General features: G+C 26.3%; 5 protein-coding genes across 10 annotated transcripts; 2 read left to right on the forward strand and 3 right to left on the reverse strand.

Annotated features, from left to right (window-relative positions):
• Positions 1–45: 45 nt before the first annotated feature.
• Positions 46–3,172, reverse strand: RASSF8 (ras association domain-containing protein 8). Of its 6 annotated transcripts, none has more exons than XM_085657154.1 (10): positions 2,831–3,172; positions 2,607–2,717; positions 2,163–2,484; positions 1,967–2,078; positions 1,618–1,859; positions 1,395–1,556; positions 1,214–1,330; positions 975–1,114; positions 598–905; positions 46–501 (listed from the first exon to the last, which is right to left on the reverse strand). In XM_085657154.1, the coding sequence occupies exons 2-10, from the start codon at positions 2,621–2,623 to the stop codon at positions 401–403; spliced, it is 1,521 nt and encodes a 506-aa protein (XP_085513280.1). In that variant the 5' UTR covers positions 2,624–2,717; positions 2,831–3,172; the 3' UTR covers positions 46–400. The 6 variants fall into 6 exon arrangements, with proteins under 6 accessions (XP_085513280.1, XP_085513281.1, XP_035722329.1 ...); XM_085657155.1 differs by having other exon boundaries at positions 2,812–3,172; XM_085657153.1 differs by having other exon boundaries at positions 47–501; positions 1,648–1,859; positions 2,163–2,468.
• On the forward strand, positions 1,494–5,437 carry RfC38 (replication factor C subunit RfC38). The gene is made up of 7 exons (XM_035866438.2): positions 1,494–1,592; positions 3,172–3,364; positions 3,639–3,845; positions 4,075–4,212; positions 4,295–4,460; positions 4,545–4,863; positions 4,948–5,437. Exons 3-7 carry the CDS (start codon positions 3,759–3,761, stop codon positions 5,303–5,305), a joined length of 1,068 nt encoding a protein of 355 aa, XP_035722331.1. The 5' UTR covers positions 1,494–1,592; positions 3,172–3,364; positions 3,639–3,758; the 3' UTR covers positions 5,306–5,437.
• On the reverse strand, positions 5,356–6,953 carry LOC118441702 (succinate dehydrogenase cytochrome b560 subunit, mitochondrial). Its single transcript, XM_085657156.1, has 6 exons — positions 6,723–6,953; positions 6,600–6,656; positions 6,176–6,369; positions 5,917–6,059; positions 5,639–5,831; positions 5,356–5,516 (listed from the first exon to the last, which is right to left on the reverse strand). The coding sequence occupies exons 1-5, from the start codon at positions 6,740–6,742 to the stop codon at positions 5,727–5,729; spliced, it is 519 nt and encodes a 172-aa protein (XP_085513282.1). The 5' UTR covers positions 6,743–6,953; the 3' UTR covers positions 5,356–5,516; positions 5,639–5,726.
• Positions 6,954–7,407: 454 nt separating this feature from the next.
• Positions 7,408–11,796, forward strand: LOC118441712 (uncharacterized). Its single transcript, XM_035866457.2, has 7 exons — positions 7,408–7,568; positions 8,237–8,678; positions 8,766–8,990; positions 9,069–9,340; positions 9,415–9,573; positions 9,659–9,866; positions 9,961–11,796. Exons 2-7 carry the CDS (start codon positions 8,272–8,274, stop codon positions 11,417–11,419), a joined length of 2,730 nt encoding a protein of 909 aa, XP_035722350.2. The 5' UTR covers positions 7,408–7,568; positions 8,237–8,271; the 3' UTR covers positions 11,420–11,796.
• Positions 11,797–13,439: 1,643 nt separating this feature from the next.
• LOC118441783 (putative dimethyladenosine transferase) lies at positions 13,440–15,131 on the reverse strand. Its single transcript, XM_035866679.2, has 5 exons — positions 14,720–15,131; positions 14,277–14,643; positions 13,819–14,164; positions 13,633–13,739; positions 13,440–13,562 (listed from the first exon to the last, which is right to left on the reverse strand). The coding sequence occupies exons 1-5, from the start codon at positions 14,775–14,777 to the stop codon at positions 13,520–13,522; spliced, it is 921 nt and encodes a 306-aa protein (XP_035722572.1). The 5' UTR covers positions 14,778–15,131; the 3' UTR covers positions 13,440–13,519.
• Between the last annotated feature and the right edge of the window lie 17 nt (positions 15,132–15,148).

Here is a 15,148-nt window from a genome sequence, read left to right on the forward strand (position 1 = left end):
AATTAATTAAACAAAAGTATGAACATAAAAAAAAATATGTAATAATATGTATTTAAAAGGATGGTAACAAAATATAAAAAAAACTTGACTAATGATATGACCATATTTGTGGTTCATAATCTCTAAAGAATTTTTAGAGTTATACATTTATATACATATATCAATAAAGATAATTATTACATTTGTACCTCTAATCTTCTTTAATTTTTACTGTAATAATAGAGAAGGAATGGATAAGTAGAACACTATAATAGTAATTCCTTTCATAACATCCAACAGAAGAAGTGAACATTTGTCGGAATGTTATTAACTTGATAAACGACAAGCAGTATTTTGCAATTACACGATTATTCTTGTACATAAACATCCATATATAAATCTATTTACATAAAGCATATGTTTAGACCCAAACTCCATGTGGATTTTTACTTGTGGGTACTGCTGTCTCTAATTGTCTAGGAGATCCTATCATTTTACGTGTACTTCCTGGTTTATGGGCACCTAAAAAAAAATATATATATATATATAATAAAATATAACGAATTAATTATATAGTATATTCGTTAAGGACAATCTATCTATACAGACAATATATACCTTCTAGTAAAGATTTTACTTGTTCATCTTGACAAGCAACAGTTAAACTTTGTAAATTTGCCTCTTTCATATCAGCTACTAATCTCTCAACTTGTAATTTTTTTTCTACGATCGCCGACTCCAAACTAACTATTTCAAGTTTTAACGATTCTGCGCATTGTGAAGCTAACTCGGCTGATCGTTTAGCTTGTTCTACTTCGTTCTGAAGACGTTCAACTTCATTAATTATTTTTCGTTCAATTATTTGACGCTCGTCTGTCTCACGATTAGTATTATGTTGTTCTACAGCAAGTTCTTCCATGATAAATCTATTACATGAAAAACATTATTAAAATCAGGCATATAAAAGTATTATTAATAAATTCTTATGTTTTTACCTAATCTTATTTTTACATTGAAGTAATTCTGTTTCACAATTTGCAAGCTTTGATCTGAGAAGCGTTATCTCAGATTTTAAAGTTTTTTCTTGCTGCCTTACAATTTCACTTTCTTCTTCCACATGAGCTAATTCTTTAAGCTGATATGTATTAACACAATGTAAATTTTAATGAATTTTTATAAATTCATTTTTAAATATTAAGTCATACTTTTATGTTTGAAATAAATAAATATATACCTGATCTTCTATAATACGACCATTTGCTTCAATGCGATTTAATTCTTGGGAAATAAAATCCATTTGATGCATTTGTTCTCTATTTTTAGTTTCCCAATATAATATTTCTGCATCAAACTAAAATAAATAAATAATACAGATATATTAGAGTTTATACAATTATATATTTATTTTCACTTACTTTAGTGAGATCTGCTTGTTGTGCACTAATAGTATCTCTTTGTTTATTGACTAGTCTAATAAGGTCAACATAACGTTGAGTATAAGCAACAGTCATCATATTCTGTGTTTGGCCAGATAATTGACCAATTGTTTGTGTTTGACTTTTTGTATCTTGAAATTCCTAGAAACAAAAACATCGCACATACCCGTTAAAAATGTAAAACAATTTCCTTTAATTATACTACCTGAATTAAATTTCTTTTCAATTTTACAGTGTTGCTAGATGATGGTTGTTCTTCTTTATGAATATGTGGAATATTACTGTTTGTGCTAGAAGCGTATTGTGATCTTGCTGGACTGTTTAAATTTGGTGGTGGTGGATCTCTATATGGTGGTAATGTTCGTAATGGAGGAGAAGCTGGTCCTGGAGGATCTCTATAAGGAGGAACCTCCCTTATTTTTTTTTGAGATAGATGCGCATTAACTAAAAATAAATAAGAATAAAAATTAGCTATAATTAAATCATTAATTCTTATGAAATTGTTAATGAATTTGTCAATAAAATTAAAAATCAAAAAAATATTAGCTTACTATCAGGATTAGCACCTCGTGTAGGAGATTGTGGGATATTTTTTCGGATATTTAATTCTTTGTTTTTAAAATGTGGTGTAGGCTGAACAATAGCAACATTCTCCATTAGAATCTGTACAAAAATTAAAAATTATAAAATATATGTATAATAGAATTTCTAAAAATGATTGCATATAAAAATAGCATATTGTTTTACATCAGCATTATTCTCAGTAAGATTCCCTTGAAATCCACCAAATGTTAATGACTTTCTTGTATCGCGATTTCTTTCTAGACCACCTTGTAAGTCATCAAAATCTGAATTTAAAATCGTTGGAGTAGTTTTAGAATCCTCTTGAACATTGTTTGTTGCTCCAACTTCTGATGACATATTTGTTGTCCCATTTATTCGTGTTCCATGGGTTATTCTTGATGCTGATGATCCTGGATTTTTATTGTTATCAATAGAACGTCTCAAAATCAGCTGGACTTCAGAAGAATACTCTCCCCATTTTAATAAAATCTGTTTTTTAGAGATACTGCTTTAGAGATACTCTGTATTATTACTTATTTTTATATAGATACTTTTAAATATATTAATTTAACATATTTATAATACTGATATATTTTATATGCTTTAACTTTTAAAAATATTTTATACCTTAAGAGGGTTTTCATATGGAGCTAAAAGCCGTTCATTAGTTCTCCAACGTTCTACTAAGGTAAATCTACCGGTCTGTGCTGTTGCATGTGCAAGAGCATATACAACATCCTAGAAACAGATAATTATTAAAATGCTTTAAGTATTTTTCAATGACATAAATGAAGTAAATATATTAATATTCAATATTCTACGACATACATACATTGTGCTTCACAACAAACCTGACAAGTAGTATTTTCTGTAACTCCACACACAATACGTTGTATACCTTCCACCCATACTTTCAGTTCCATTACGTTAGCAGTATATATATCCAAGTATATTTTGCATTTCTAAATCATGTCTAACTATAAATCCAAACTAGTTTTTTCCTTTTTTATTTTTATCTTTAATACTGTTTATTTGTTTATGCTGAAAACACATTTTGTAAATTTAAAGGAGCATTTAGCACTCTTACCTTTTAATAATAGTGCTTGAAAAAAACATTTATAACTTTGTTACTATGAAAAATAATAGAATCTAAAATAATAACTTTGTTGCATATTTTTGTTTATAAAACCAGATCTCTCTACCACGATACCAATGGCTATAGAACGACTTTTTCAAGTATAGAAGAATAGCGCCTCACAAACAAAAAAGTTTTACCGAAGCCATGTGCACGAACTACGTAGTAACTTTCTGCTGCACAGATGCACTAACTGATAGCATAGAAAAAGATGCATATGTGCATTAACGCGCAAAACACATTTATGAAAGTATTTGTTTAAGATAAAAAATATTTAAGATAAAAAATACTTAATGAAATGCAATTGTAAAAACTGAATTTATCAAATGATTAACTTATAAGAATCACGAATTATAGCATTGCAGTATAATAAATTAAATTTTTTTATTTTCTCTTGTAAAATATTTTAATTTAAACACTTTTTATTATTTTAACATTTATTATTAATTATTGAAATAATTTAAATAAATTTTTTTTGCAATATTCATTGTATATACATAAGATCCTTTTTTTTTTAATTCTAGCGCGAAACGATGTTATTGGTTATGACGTAGCAGTTTCTAAATAAAGATCATATACGACCGAAGGAGAAGGATCATAGTCTTAAATTTTTAATCGTTTTTTTTAAGAATCTAAACAAAAAAATGAGTTTGTGGGTAGATAAATATAGGCCTACTACATTTTCTAAATTAGATTATCATAAGGAACAGGCAGAATATCTTAAAAATATGGTAATTATAAAGAAATTGCAGTATAACGGTAGAAAAAATAAGGTTGGACTTCGTTATTGATAGTATAACGTTCCCGCCTAATTTCTTTTTTTTTATAATATTTAGTTTATAGCAATTATCAAAATGTAACAACATATAAATGTTGCTTTAATAAAATCATATTCTTATATTCTGTTCATTGCCTATAATGGATATATAAAAATAAGTATTGTTTTATTTTTAATAACAGGTACATAAAGGAGACTTTCCACATTTGTTAATATATGGACCATCCGGAGCTGGAAAAAAAACTCGTATAATGTGTATTTTGAAAGAATTATATGGTTCTGGAGTTGAAAGATTACGAATGGAAAATATGCAGTTTGAGGTTCGTTTTATTTGAGAGAATAATTTTTTAAAGTAATTAATCAAAAAATAATATGTTAATTGGAATTCTATTATTGTCATAGACTCCTTCTAAAAAAAAATTAGAAATAATGACTATAAGCAGTAATTATCACATAGAAGTAAATCCCAGCGACGTAAATATATACGATAAAGTTGTTGTAATGGATTTAGTAAAAATGACAGCACAAACTCATCAAATTGATCCGACCGGACAAAGAGAGTTTAAAGGTATAAAATTTGAAGCAAATACTTAGTAAATACTAAGTGAAATATTTTGATAGAAAAATATAAACTATTCTATTTGTGAAATAGTGATTTTATTAACAAATGTGGATCAACTTACAAGGGATGCTCAACATGCACTACGTAGAACCATGGAAAAATATATTGCTACTTGCAGATTAATTCTTTGTGCAAATTCTATATCTCGTGTATCACCAGCTATTCGATCTCGATGTCTAGGAATACGTGTTCCTGCACCATCGATAACAGAAATTAAATCTATTTTACAATCAGTCTGTAAACGGGAAAGTCTAACTTTGCCAGATGAATTAGCTACCAGAATTGCTAATATTAGTGGAAGAAATCTTAGAAGGGCAATATTAATGCTTGAAGCTTGTAAAGTTGAACAGTAAGTAAAAATTAGATATTTAATTAAATCTTATAATATGCTACCCCCTCTCTTCTCCAATAAAAATTTTAATGTTTCTTTCAGGTACCCATTTACTGCCAATCAAAATATTTCAGAACCTGATTGGCAAACATTTATTCGTACTACGGCTAATATGATGATAACAGAACAAACTCCTAAAAAGCTATTAGATATTAGAAAAAGACTTTATGAATTATTAACGCATTTAATACCTTGTGATGTAATTTTTAAAGGACTGTTACAAGAATGTATCAAAAATTGTGATCTTCAATTAAAAAGTGAAATTATATTCATAGCTGCTGAATATGAGCATAGAATGCTAAATGGATCTAAACCTATTTTTCACTTAGAAGCTTTTATTGCTAGATTTATGGCTATATATAAAAAATTTATGGATTCGTCGCTTGAAGATTTTGTATGATTTTAAAAATCTAATTAAAGTTATTAATATAAAATATTAGAACAACAATCTATTTTGACGATGTGAATGTCTAATCGTAAATATTTTATTATGTACAAAACATCCGAAATATATGAAATATTGTATTGTATTTTACATTTAAGGAAAATACAATTTTTGTATTGGTCTTTACATAAATACATTTCCTTAATTTCTCCCCTACAATGTTTGCCTAAATAAATAAACAGATTAAAAAGTATTAAAAACAGTTCAATCTGTAAGACACAATCATACAAAAGAATTTGTAAAAAATGTATCTCTATAATAACTTATTTTATTTCATACAATACTAACATTATAGGATGAGATATGATGCACATCCAAATAACAACGAATTTCTAAAAATAAATAATTTCTGAAATAATCCACTTAGTTTTAGTGCTTACATAGCTGCTAAAACAACAGCAGAAATAGCTGCTAAAGCAACTACTGCATAGCCTGTTGAATATACTTGTTTAATTGTCAGAAACATTCCTAAATCCCAAGCCTGTAATATTACAAAAAATAGACAAAATTTATTTTAAAAATAATTTTGTTTTATATTACAGTTATTTCATATATCAACTTTTTACCAAATGTCGAAATCCATTGAATATATGAAATGTAGCAGGAAAAGCAAGTAATGTTTTGCCTGCAAAAAGTATAGGAACAGGCAAATTTAATTCGCTTAAAAGTTCTATAACGCAAGGTATTCCACCTGGCACAAATAAAGTACCTAGAACATAACAAAAGAGAAAAAAGTAATTTCTGTAGTAACATTAAAGAGAGATATCATCAAAAAAATATTGATTCTGATTTCACACAATGTATGATGAAAAATTATATACTTACCAAGCCCTAAAAACATAGCATAACTTGATAGTATTATGCCAGTTGTACGATGTGATATAGAAAGCAATGCTGTTAATTGCACTTGATAGATAGTCAAATGTGGTGACATAGGTCGTTTAAGACGCATATTCTTTTCATCGTGTGTTTCACAGATATTTGCACGTAATGGTTGTGATAAAGATGTGGTAAGTGAACTATAACATATTGAATTTTTATTATACAATGTACATACTCGTTTGTAATTTTTTTTAAGATAAAAGTATATATCATAATATATATATAGATTTTTAATTTATTATCTTTGCAGATATTCAAATAAGCAGAGAAAAATATTCCTTAACATTTAAATAAATTGATTTTAGAAGAGAAATATAATTGACAGTCAGATGATCAAATCGATATTACATAATACATTAACACTCACTTGCTTGTATATAAGCTTCGAAAATGTTGAAAGCCGATACTTCGTCGACAAAGAAGCCTAAAATATATTTAATGTTGTAATTCTGATTTGATTAATGAAATTAAATGAAATAATATTTAATACCTAGTATAACACAATGCCATCGTTGTTGAAATTTATATTCTTGTGACACGAAGTGTATAGATATTACAGAAAAATAATTAGATACAGATTACTTTTTATTTTGTCGCGCGTAAAATATTTCATTAATTCGTATCGAAAAAATACATGCAGGTAAGACGAGAATCAACACTTCTTCAAATATGTGCTAGATAAAGTGCGAAAATATACCATAAGCAGAATTGCCAAGCATCCAATAAAGAAAGTCCTTTGCGATATCATATATCACGTGATCAAAATATCGTTAATAAGAGGTTTATTTAAATTTTTTTGAAATTTTTATATTCGTATCAATTCTTATGATTATATTAATATATTTTACAATAAATTTTTCAAATTAATGTTTATATATATATATATATGTATATATTATATTGAATTGATATATATACATATACTAATTAATATAACGATAAACTTCTTAAACTGTGTGGTAAATTTAAAAATCATAATCTTAAATAGTAATTGAATATAAGATGGAAATATTATTAAAATTATAAAATTAAATAATTTCTTATTATAAATAATCATTAAAAAGACAGTATTAATGTTTTAAGTAAATAAAAAATTAAATTACAAAAGGAAAACAAGTATTAATAGATGGCGTTGGTTAACGGAAAGATCCATCTATATTTCTCTAGTCGATTCTTATATCATTTGTATAACCACATGGAGTACCAACTGAACGTATCCTACGTTAGTTTTTGCCTTATGGTCGTCGATGTCGTGAGTCGTAAAAAAAATCAGTTTCACGTCAAACAGTATTGAATTTTGTCGAAAATTTATACATTTTCTGTTATCTATTTTAAGGTAAAATATTAATCTTATTAAATCATATATCATTGATGATACTAGATAAATTCCAAAAAACAAAAATACTCCATGAAAAGCGATAGAATACTGTCAATTTATGACGTGCTTATTCCAATCATTTTTTTCGAATCCATTTTCTTATAGCGTTACTCAAATAATATCGTTTGTACTTCAATATTCGTAAAAAAAAAAAAAAAAAAAAAAAAAAAAAAAGAAAAAAAAAAAAGAAAAAAGAAAAAAAAAAGAAAAGAAAAAAAAATGGTGCGGATTATTTATTACGCCTAATTTTACCTAATCGTATTATAAAATGACATACGCGTCCTTAAAGGTGATTTACTTTTTATACATTCGAATCAAAAATACTTAAAAAAGAAAAAAGGCAGAAAATAATTCTAACACATATATGTGCAGTATGTATTCTAATTTATATATCAATATTTAAATCAGATTGTTGAAAATTATATGTTTATATAATATCAATAGAATTTCAATATTATTATGCATATGTTGTTAACAATTAAGAAAAAAAATTATTTTTAAATTTAATATATTCATATATTTTTACATACATTTCCATATTATATATAAAGTTAAATTAGTTTACTATAATATTAAATTATTCAAAAAGTTCTTGCTTTATGATATCCTAATAATAATTTCAACAGATGATTGTTTGAATGATATAAAATATTAAATTACCATGGAGGGTCAAGTACAAGTAAAGGAAGAACCAATTAAGTCTGAAGGGGTTGTACAAAGTTCTGATAGCAGCGAAAGAAGTGAAGGAGCAGCCTCTCCACCTCCTAATTGCAGTATTTGTCTTGGAAAACTTATCAACACATCATTTACTGACAGTTGCTTACATCAATTTTGCTTTAATTGCTTATTACAATGGTCTAAAATAAAAACAGAATGTCCATTATGCAAACAAACTTTTAAATCAATCATACATAATGTAAGATCAGAAGAAGATTATGATCAATATCATGTACCACGCGAATTAACGTCTCAAATTCCACAACCTCCAGTCATGGCAATCCAGCATTTAGATGTTAATTTTGAAGTAGATGGAAATTGGGATGTTGGTTTACGGCGTTTCTTCTACAGGTAATAATGTAACAAATTATATATAAACTAAAGGAACAAAATTGAAGAAAATCACATTTGTAACTTTTGCCTAATTTAACCTCGTAGAACAACTATGAATGATAATCGTCGTCGTGGAGCCATATCAAACACTGAACAGATCGCAAGAGAACAGATAATACCAGTTATGCAGCGACAGGTTCCAGGAGAAGAACACAGGCGCATGAATCCTACTTTTCGTCGTGCTATATACACATATGGAATATGGGCTACTTCCTTACCTGGACGTTTTGGATTTGGACGTTTTCAAGAATGTAGCGCTGAATATTATCGGCATGTTTCAATATGATCTTTATCATTTATTGTAAGTTGCAGTGGCAATGAAATCAATAAGTAAATTATATTTTATAGGAGATATCCAAGGGAATTGGATCGTCTTGTTCCATGGTTAAACAGAGAATTACATATATTAATTAATAATAGACCGGCACATATTCCATATGTTTTAAGAAGGATTATGGACGCATTAACACGTCATGATATTAGAAGTCTCCAATTTCAAAATATTGTGCGACCATATTTTGGTGTACATACAGAACATTTTATACATGAGTTATTCAATTTTGCAGGGACTAATTATGATATAGTTGCATATGATCAAGCTGTTACTTATTTATTTGAAGGTTTATAAAAGTTTTATATAATATAATTATTTTAGTAATTTACTAAAATTAAAAGTGTATATATTTTGTGATAGGTTTATCAAGAGATTACGTTTCACATGTTGTTTCACCTGTATCTAGTAGTAGTAGTACTTCTTCCGATGATTCAGATGTTCATGTACTTGATGAAGCAATTGATTTACGTGTAAATGCTGAATTACCTGGCGTAGGACCACACCCAGTCAATATGCCTGGTAACAATAAAAATATAATTATTTCGTAAATTTTACTATAAATCATAGCTTCAGCAAATATTAATATAATATTTACTTATATCAGGACCTAGTACTGTTGGGCAATCTTTTCAATTGGAAATGCCATATAATGTACCAGATGTTTTGACAATATCATCTGGATCTTCAGATGACGAATGCGAAGTGATTTGTTATGTCAAACCTCGTCATGAAAGAACACCTGAGATAATAGAATTAGTCTCTTCCGATCCTGAGGAGGCAAATACAGCTTATGTATCTAATGATAATGCAGAGTAAGTTTTTTTTATACTAACTTGAATATCTATAAGTTTAAATAAGTTTAAATAATGTACATATGAATATATATTTTGTATTATTGTTTAATAGACCTGTGCAAACTTCTGTTTACGAGGATGTTCCTCAAGCTAGTACATCATTTAATTCTAAGAAAGGATCGTCTAATAAGGTAAATAGTGAAATCATAAGGACTATTATCTCAGAAATATCATCTTCTTCAAGCGATAATTCGTCAGATAGTGATTACAATCCTAGAAGAAGCAGACAATGTCGAAGTCATGTAAAGAAATCGTCAAAGAAAAAAATCAATAATAAAAGACGTAAACACAGTAATTTCAAGAACCGTAAAAGAGTAGATAGTAGTGTTTCAAGTTCAGGTGAAAGTGATTTCAGAAATAAAAGTAGTAGAAGAAGCAGTCAACGTGGAAAAATAAAACCATATAGTTCTAGCGAATCTAGTTTGGAAGAAGATAGAAAGAAGAAATTGAGTGAAGTAAAATCAAGAAAAGAAACAAATTCGATTAAAGGTACAGTAAATGTGCGTAAGGATTTAATAAAAAAAGAAGAAAGATACAATGAAGAAAATAATGTCCTTAATAACAATAATGGTAGCAGTACTAACAGCAGCAGTAGTAGCAGTACTAGCAGTAGTAGCAGTAGTAGCAGTAGCAGCAGTACTACTAGTACTAGTAATAGTAACAGTAGTAGCACTAGCAGCAGTGAGACATGTAATGAAAGTAAAGAAACTCACAAATGTGAACTTTTACAACAAAAGTCAAGAACTAAAGGTTCTACAAGCTCACGTGTTTATGATATTGAAAAAATTGAAAGAGATGGTAAAAATAAAGATAAATCCCGAATGATAACCGATGTAATATTATTAGATGATTCTAGTCGAAAAAATTACAAATACAAGGAAAATAAACGATCTAGAACCAGAAGTACTAGCGAATCTTCTCACAAGCAGAAAAAAAATAAAAGATCAAGCTGTAGAAAACGACAAGTTCATAAATGTAAAAATGAATACGATAGTGATGATGCTAGTAATTCGATAGACACAGATTTCTTAAAGAGAGAGAATAGTACATGTTCCAATAGCCAATTTAGCAATTATTCAGATAGATCATACAAACATAAAAGAAGATCTAAACATAGGGATTTATGTAAAGATAAAAGGAGAAAACGTTCTCGTATTAGATCGCGTAGTAGATCTCGAAATAGATCCCGTAGTAGATCTAGCAGATCTAGTAAATCTCATAATAGATCTCGTAGTAGTTCTCGTAGCAGATCTCGTAGTAGATCTCGTAGTAGATCTCGTAGTCGATCTTCCATCTCTAATTCAAGTGTAACAAATTCAGTAATGTCATCTAAAAGTGAAACATGTTCAATATCGAAACATTCCGATTCTAAAAATAGTTCATCTAGCAAAGAGAAGCGCAAATTACATAAAAGTCATAAAAAATCAAAACATCTAAGATCGCGATCAAAATCAAGATCTAAAAAGGTGAAACGTCGTGTTAGATGGTCTTATAGCTCTAACTCCGATTAATTCTTTTCATATAGCTTATTAATCTTCTCAACTATAAATTAGGTTTATTTGTAATATAGTTGCAATGTACACTATGAAGGATGGCTTATTATTTTAATGTTATCTCACTATAACAATCGTTTATTGCTTACTACACTTTTGAAATATGATGATTAATCAAGTGAGAAAAAGACAAAATATAAAGAAGCTAAGATAATAGTTTGATAATTTTGTTTGAAAACAAACTAATAAATTTTATTTAGTACATATACGTATATACATTTTGTTCACTTTTTTTCTTATTCACGAGATCATTAACAAATTATATTATTAAGAAAAACATGTTTATTCATTTTTTTAAATTTCATTATAAATTATAAATATAATTCAAGTTGATAAGTAGCTTCTTAACTAATACATACATTTCTTTTATATATTATTTCTTATTGTTATTATTATATTAATGTAATAATCTTATACGAAATATAACTATCATTTAAAGATATTTATGAATATTATGTAAGATAAAAAAATGTCATTTATATATAGGGATATTTATAAAAATTAACAAAAGAAAAATGTACTGATATATTAGCTGATTATAAACATATGCTAGAACTTATGTAATAAAGTATAATTATAGAATTATAATATTAAAAAATTAAAATATTGTTTTACTGTCAATAGAAAATTAATTTTAAACGGAACTAATATATTGCATTATGATTCTCAATGAAATGACATAGCATTTATAATAAATAATATTTACAAAGTTTTTTTATAATTATTTTTTATTGAAGTTATAAGAGAAAATAAATATATAATGATGCACAAGTTGCATAAATGTAAATGCATGAATAACAAATTATAAATAGAGTAATACAAAAATGGATATAATGTTGTTGTCAATGTTGCAATGAAGATAATTTTTAGAAATTGGATTCTTTACTAAAAAAAGTTATTTTTTATTTATCATTTTTAAATGATAATACTCCTAAGTTAATTAACAGAAAAAAAATTTCATACTAAAAGATAATACTAATTCTAATATTAATGTATATTAGTTTTTCATATATCCTTTACAACAATTAATGAAAAAAATAGAAAAAAAAAACAAAAAAATTAAAACAAATGCACATAATATGTTCAATTAATATCTATTACTTTCTACGTGATATAAAATGAATATAAAACATAAAAACTGAGTTTATTCATGGAACAGATCAGAATGTATTTAAATTCTATATTATAATAAATCTATATATAGTATATATCTGTGTGTATGTACATATATATATATACATATATATAATTTATTTTTTTTTATATTTTGCATTTATTTTTAAAAAATAATTTACACTTAAATTTTTTTTATATTATACAGTAAAATTTATGTAACTTGTCTTTTGTTTTCCCAAAATTACTTTCATGTATATAATTTTACATTGGAAAATAAATTATTATTATATATTTCTTTAAATGAAAATTTCTAAATACTGTTCTTCTTCAACGTGATTCCCAAAGAAATAATCATATATACACTTTCACCTTGTGTGCGAATAATGTAATTAATACATTTGTAAATGATAAAGATACGTATAAAGATAGCGTATGTATTATGCGTGATAATTTTTATATTAAGTATAATTTAATTATTTATGATTATAAGGATAATGAAAATAAAAACAATATAAAAGGTTTAATAAGTAGAGTAGATACAATTATGAACACACCGCTGTCATGTATTATGTATATATATATAATGCAATTTCTTTGTAACAAAAAGATTATATCCTTTTCTTTATAAATTAAATAAAGTATGAAAACGAACAAGACATTAGTAAGATTTGATAATATAAAAAAACAGAACACAAATAGTATCTGTATCATAAAATGTAATTGTAATAATTATATACTTTATATTTAAAAGTTTCATCCATATATAAATATCTACACATATATAAAAAAAATATCTATATTTATTTACAAATATTACAATATTTCTTATAAAAGAACATAATGAACATTTTTTTATTTTTCTCTTTGGATTTTTTATATAATCCTGATGATCTTCACAATTTGATCATTTAAAGAAAATGAAATATAAGAATTTTTCTTTATTCATGTAAAATGAATTCCTTCAGCATTGAATGCATGTAAGAGGCTAGAAACAAAATTTCATACAACAAAACTTCATACAACAAAACTTCAGATATATTATAATTTTTACATACCTAATAAAATCATCAATATCCATAGTTCTAGCTCGCTTATTTTCTGCTTTAACAGTTAGCAATATCTTATTTACCATTTCTCTTATATCAAAATCTTCTGGTACTGTCTATATTTTAATGTAATAAAATTAATTTAGAAAGATATCTTGAAAAAATATTTCTACAGAAATTAAAAGTGATGAGTACCTTATTGTTTAAACTACAATGAAGTTTATAATTCTTTTCTAACATTGTCATTACAGTAGTTTGTTTAAATGCAGCTGAAAGGGTTTTATTTTTCCTTACAAATGTAATCCTTGTTAATCCATCCCATTCCTGATAATTAATTGGTGGTGGTGGATTTCGAGGTTCTATTCTAACTACATTTGACTCTACTTTTGGTGGTGGTCTAAAATTATTTTTTCCAACTTTCATTAACATATCTACACGTGCTAAAAGTTGCGTATTGATGCTAAGACGACAATATAATTTATCGCCTGGTTTTGCTACCAAACGTTCTGCAAATTCTCTTTGAAACATAAGTACTGCACATCTAAAAAAAAACAATTTGTAATAAAATAGAACAACACATGTTGTATGTTTAATTTTCGCAACATAGATAAATATTTTCATATTATTCAGTTTCATATAAATATATTAATTACCTAAAAATAGGCCTGTGCAAAAGTAACTTGAATACTAATGGAGACGATATTTGATAAGGAATATTAGCAATGCACAAATCAAAAAATGGCAAATTTGTTTTCAAAACGTTTCCTACTATTATTTGTAATTTTGTTTGATAAGGTGATCCTTGTACACGTTTTTGGAGTTCTGCAACCATTCTTGGATCTAATTCACATGCTATTACTTTTTTTGCTTTATCTAACATTTTGATTGTCATATTTCCAGTACCAGAACCAATTTCTAATATAATATCTGTCGATCTAATTGCAGCTTTTTCAACCATGTTTTGTATAATAAGAGGATTTTTCAAAATATGTTGACCAAAATCCTTATTAAATTGAATACCTACGAAATATAAAAATTAAATCTAATTTCTCATACAAAGTAAGTGAAAAAATTAATTAATAAAAAAGTTCTTTACCTTGTCTTGTAACCTCTTTATGTACACGAGATACTTTTTCCGCACGTATTTTCGGCATTTTAATAATTAATATTTAATAATTAATAAACTTATTTTTCTGAATAAACGAACTCTCTAAAATAAAATTAAAACAAGTTTTTTTTTCAACTATAATTATCAATTTTTGTTTTTAAATCTGTAATCCTTAAAGGTTATAAAATCGTGCCGACATTCAATCATTCGCTCGTCATCTATTGACTCAGTATTAAAGAAGGTAAAGATAATTTGTAGTGATGATTTAATATCTATATTAAAAATATAATTTTATATTTTTAGAATCAAAATAGCAAAATCATTTAATCAAAACTGATGGTAAACTAATTCGATTTTTATTTGTTTTTTTACGTTTTTATTAGTTAAACTCCATAATAATTTTTACATGAAACGATC

The sequence above is a fragment of the Vespa mandarinia genome, chromosome 5, assembly GCF_050613455.1.
Source record: "Vespa mandarinia isolate Hongniang chromosome 5, ASM5061345v1, whole genome shotgun sequence".
Taxonomy (NCBI): Eukaryota; Metazoa; Arthropoda; class Insecta; order Hymenoptera; family Vespidae; genus Vespa; species Vespa mandarinia.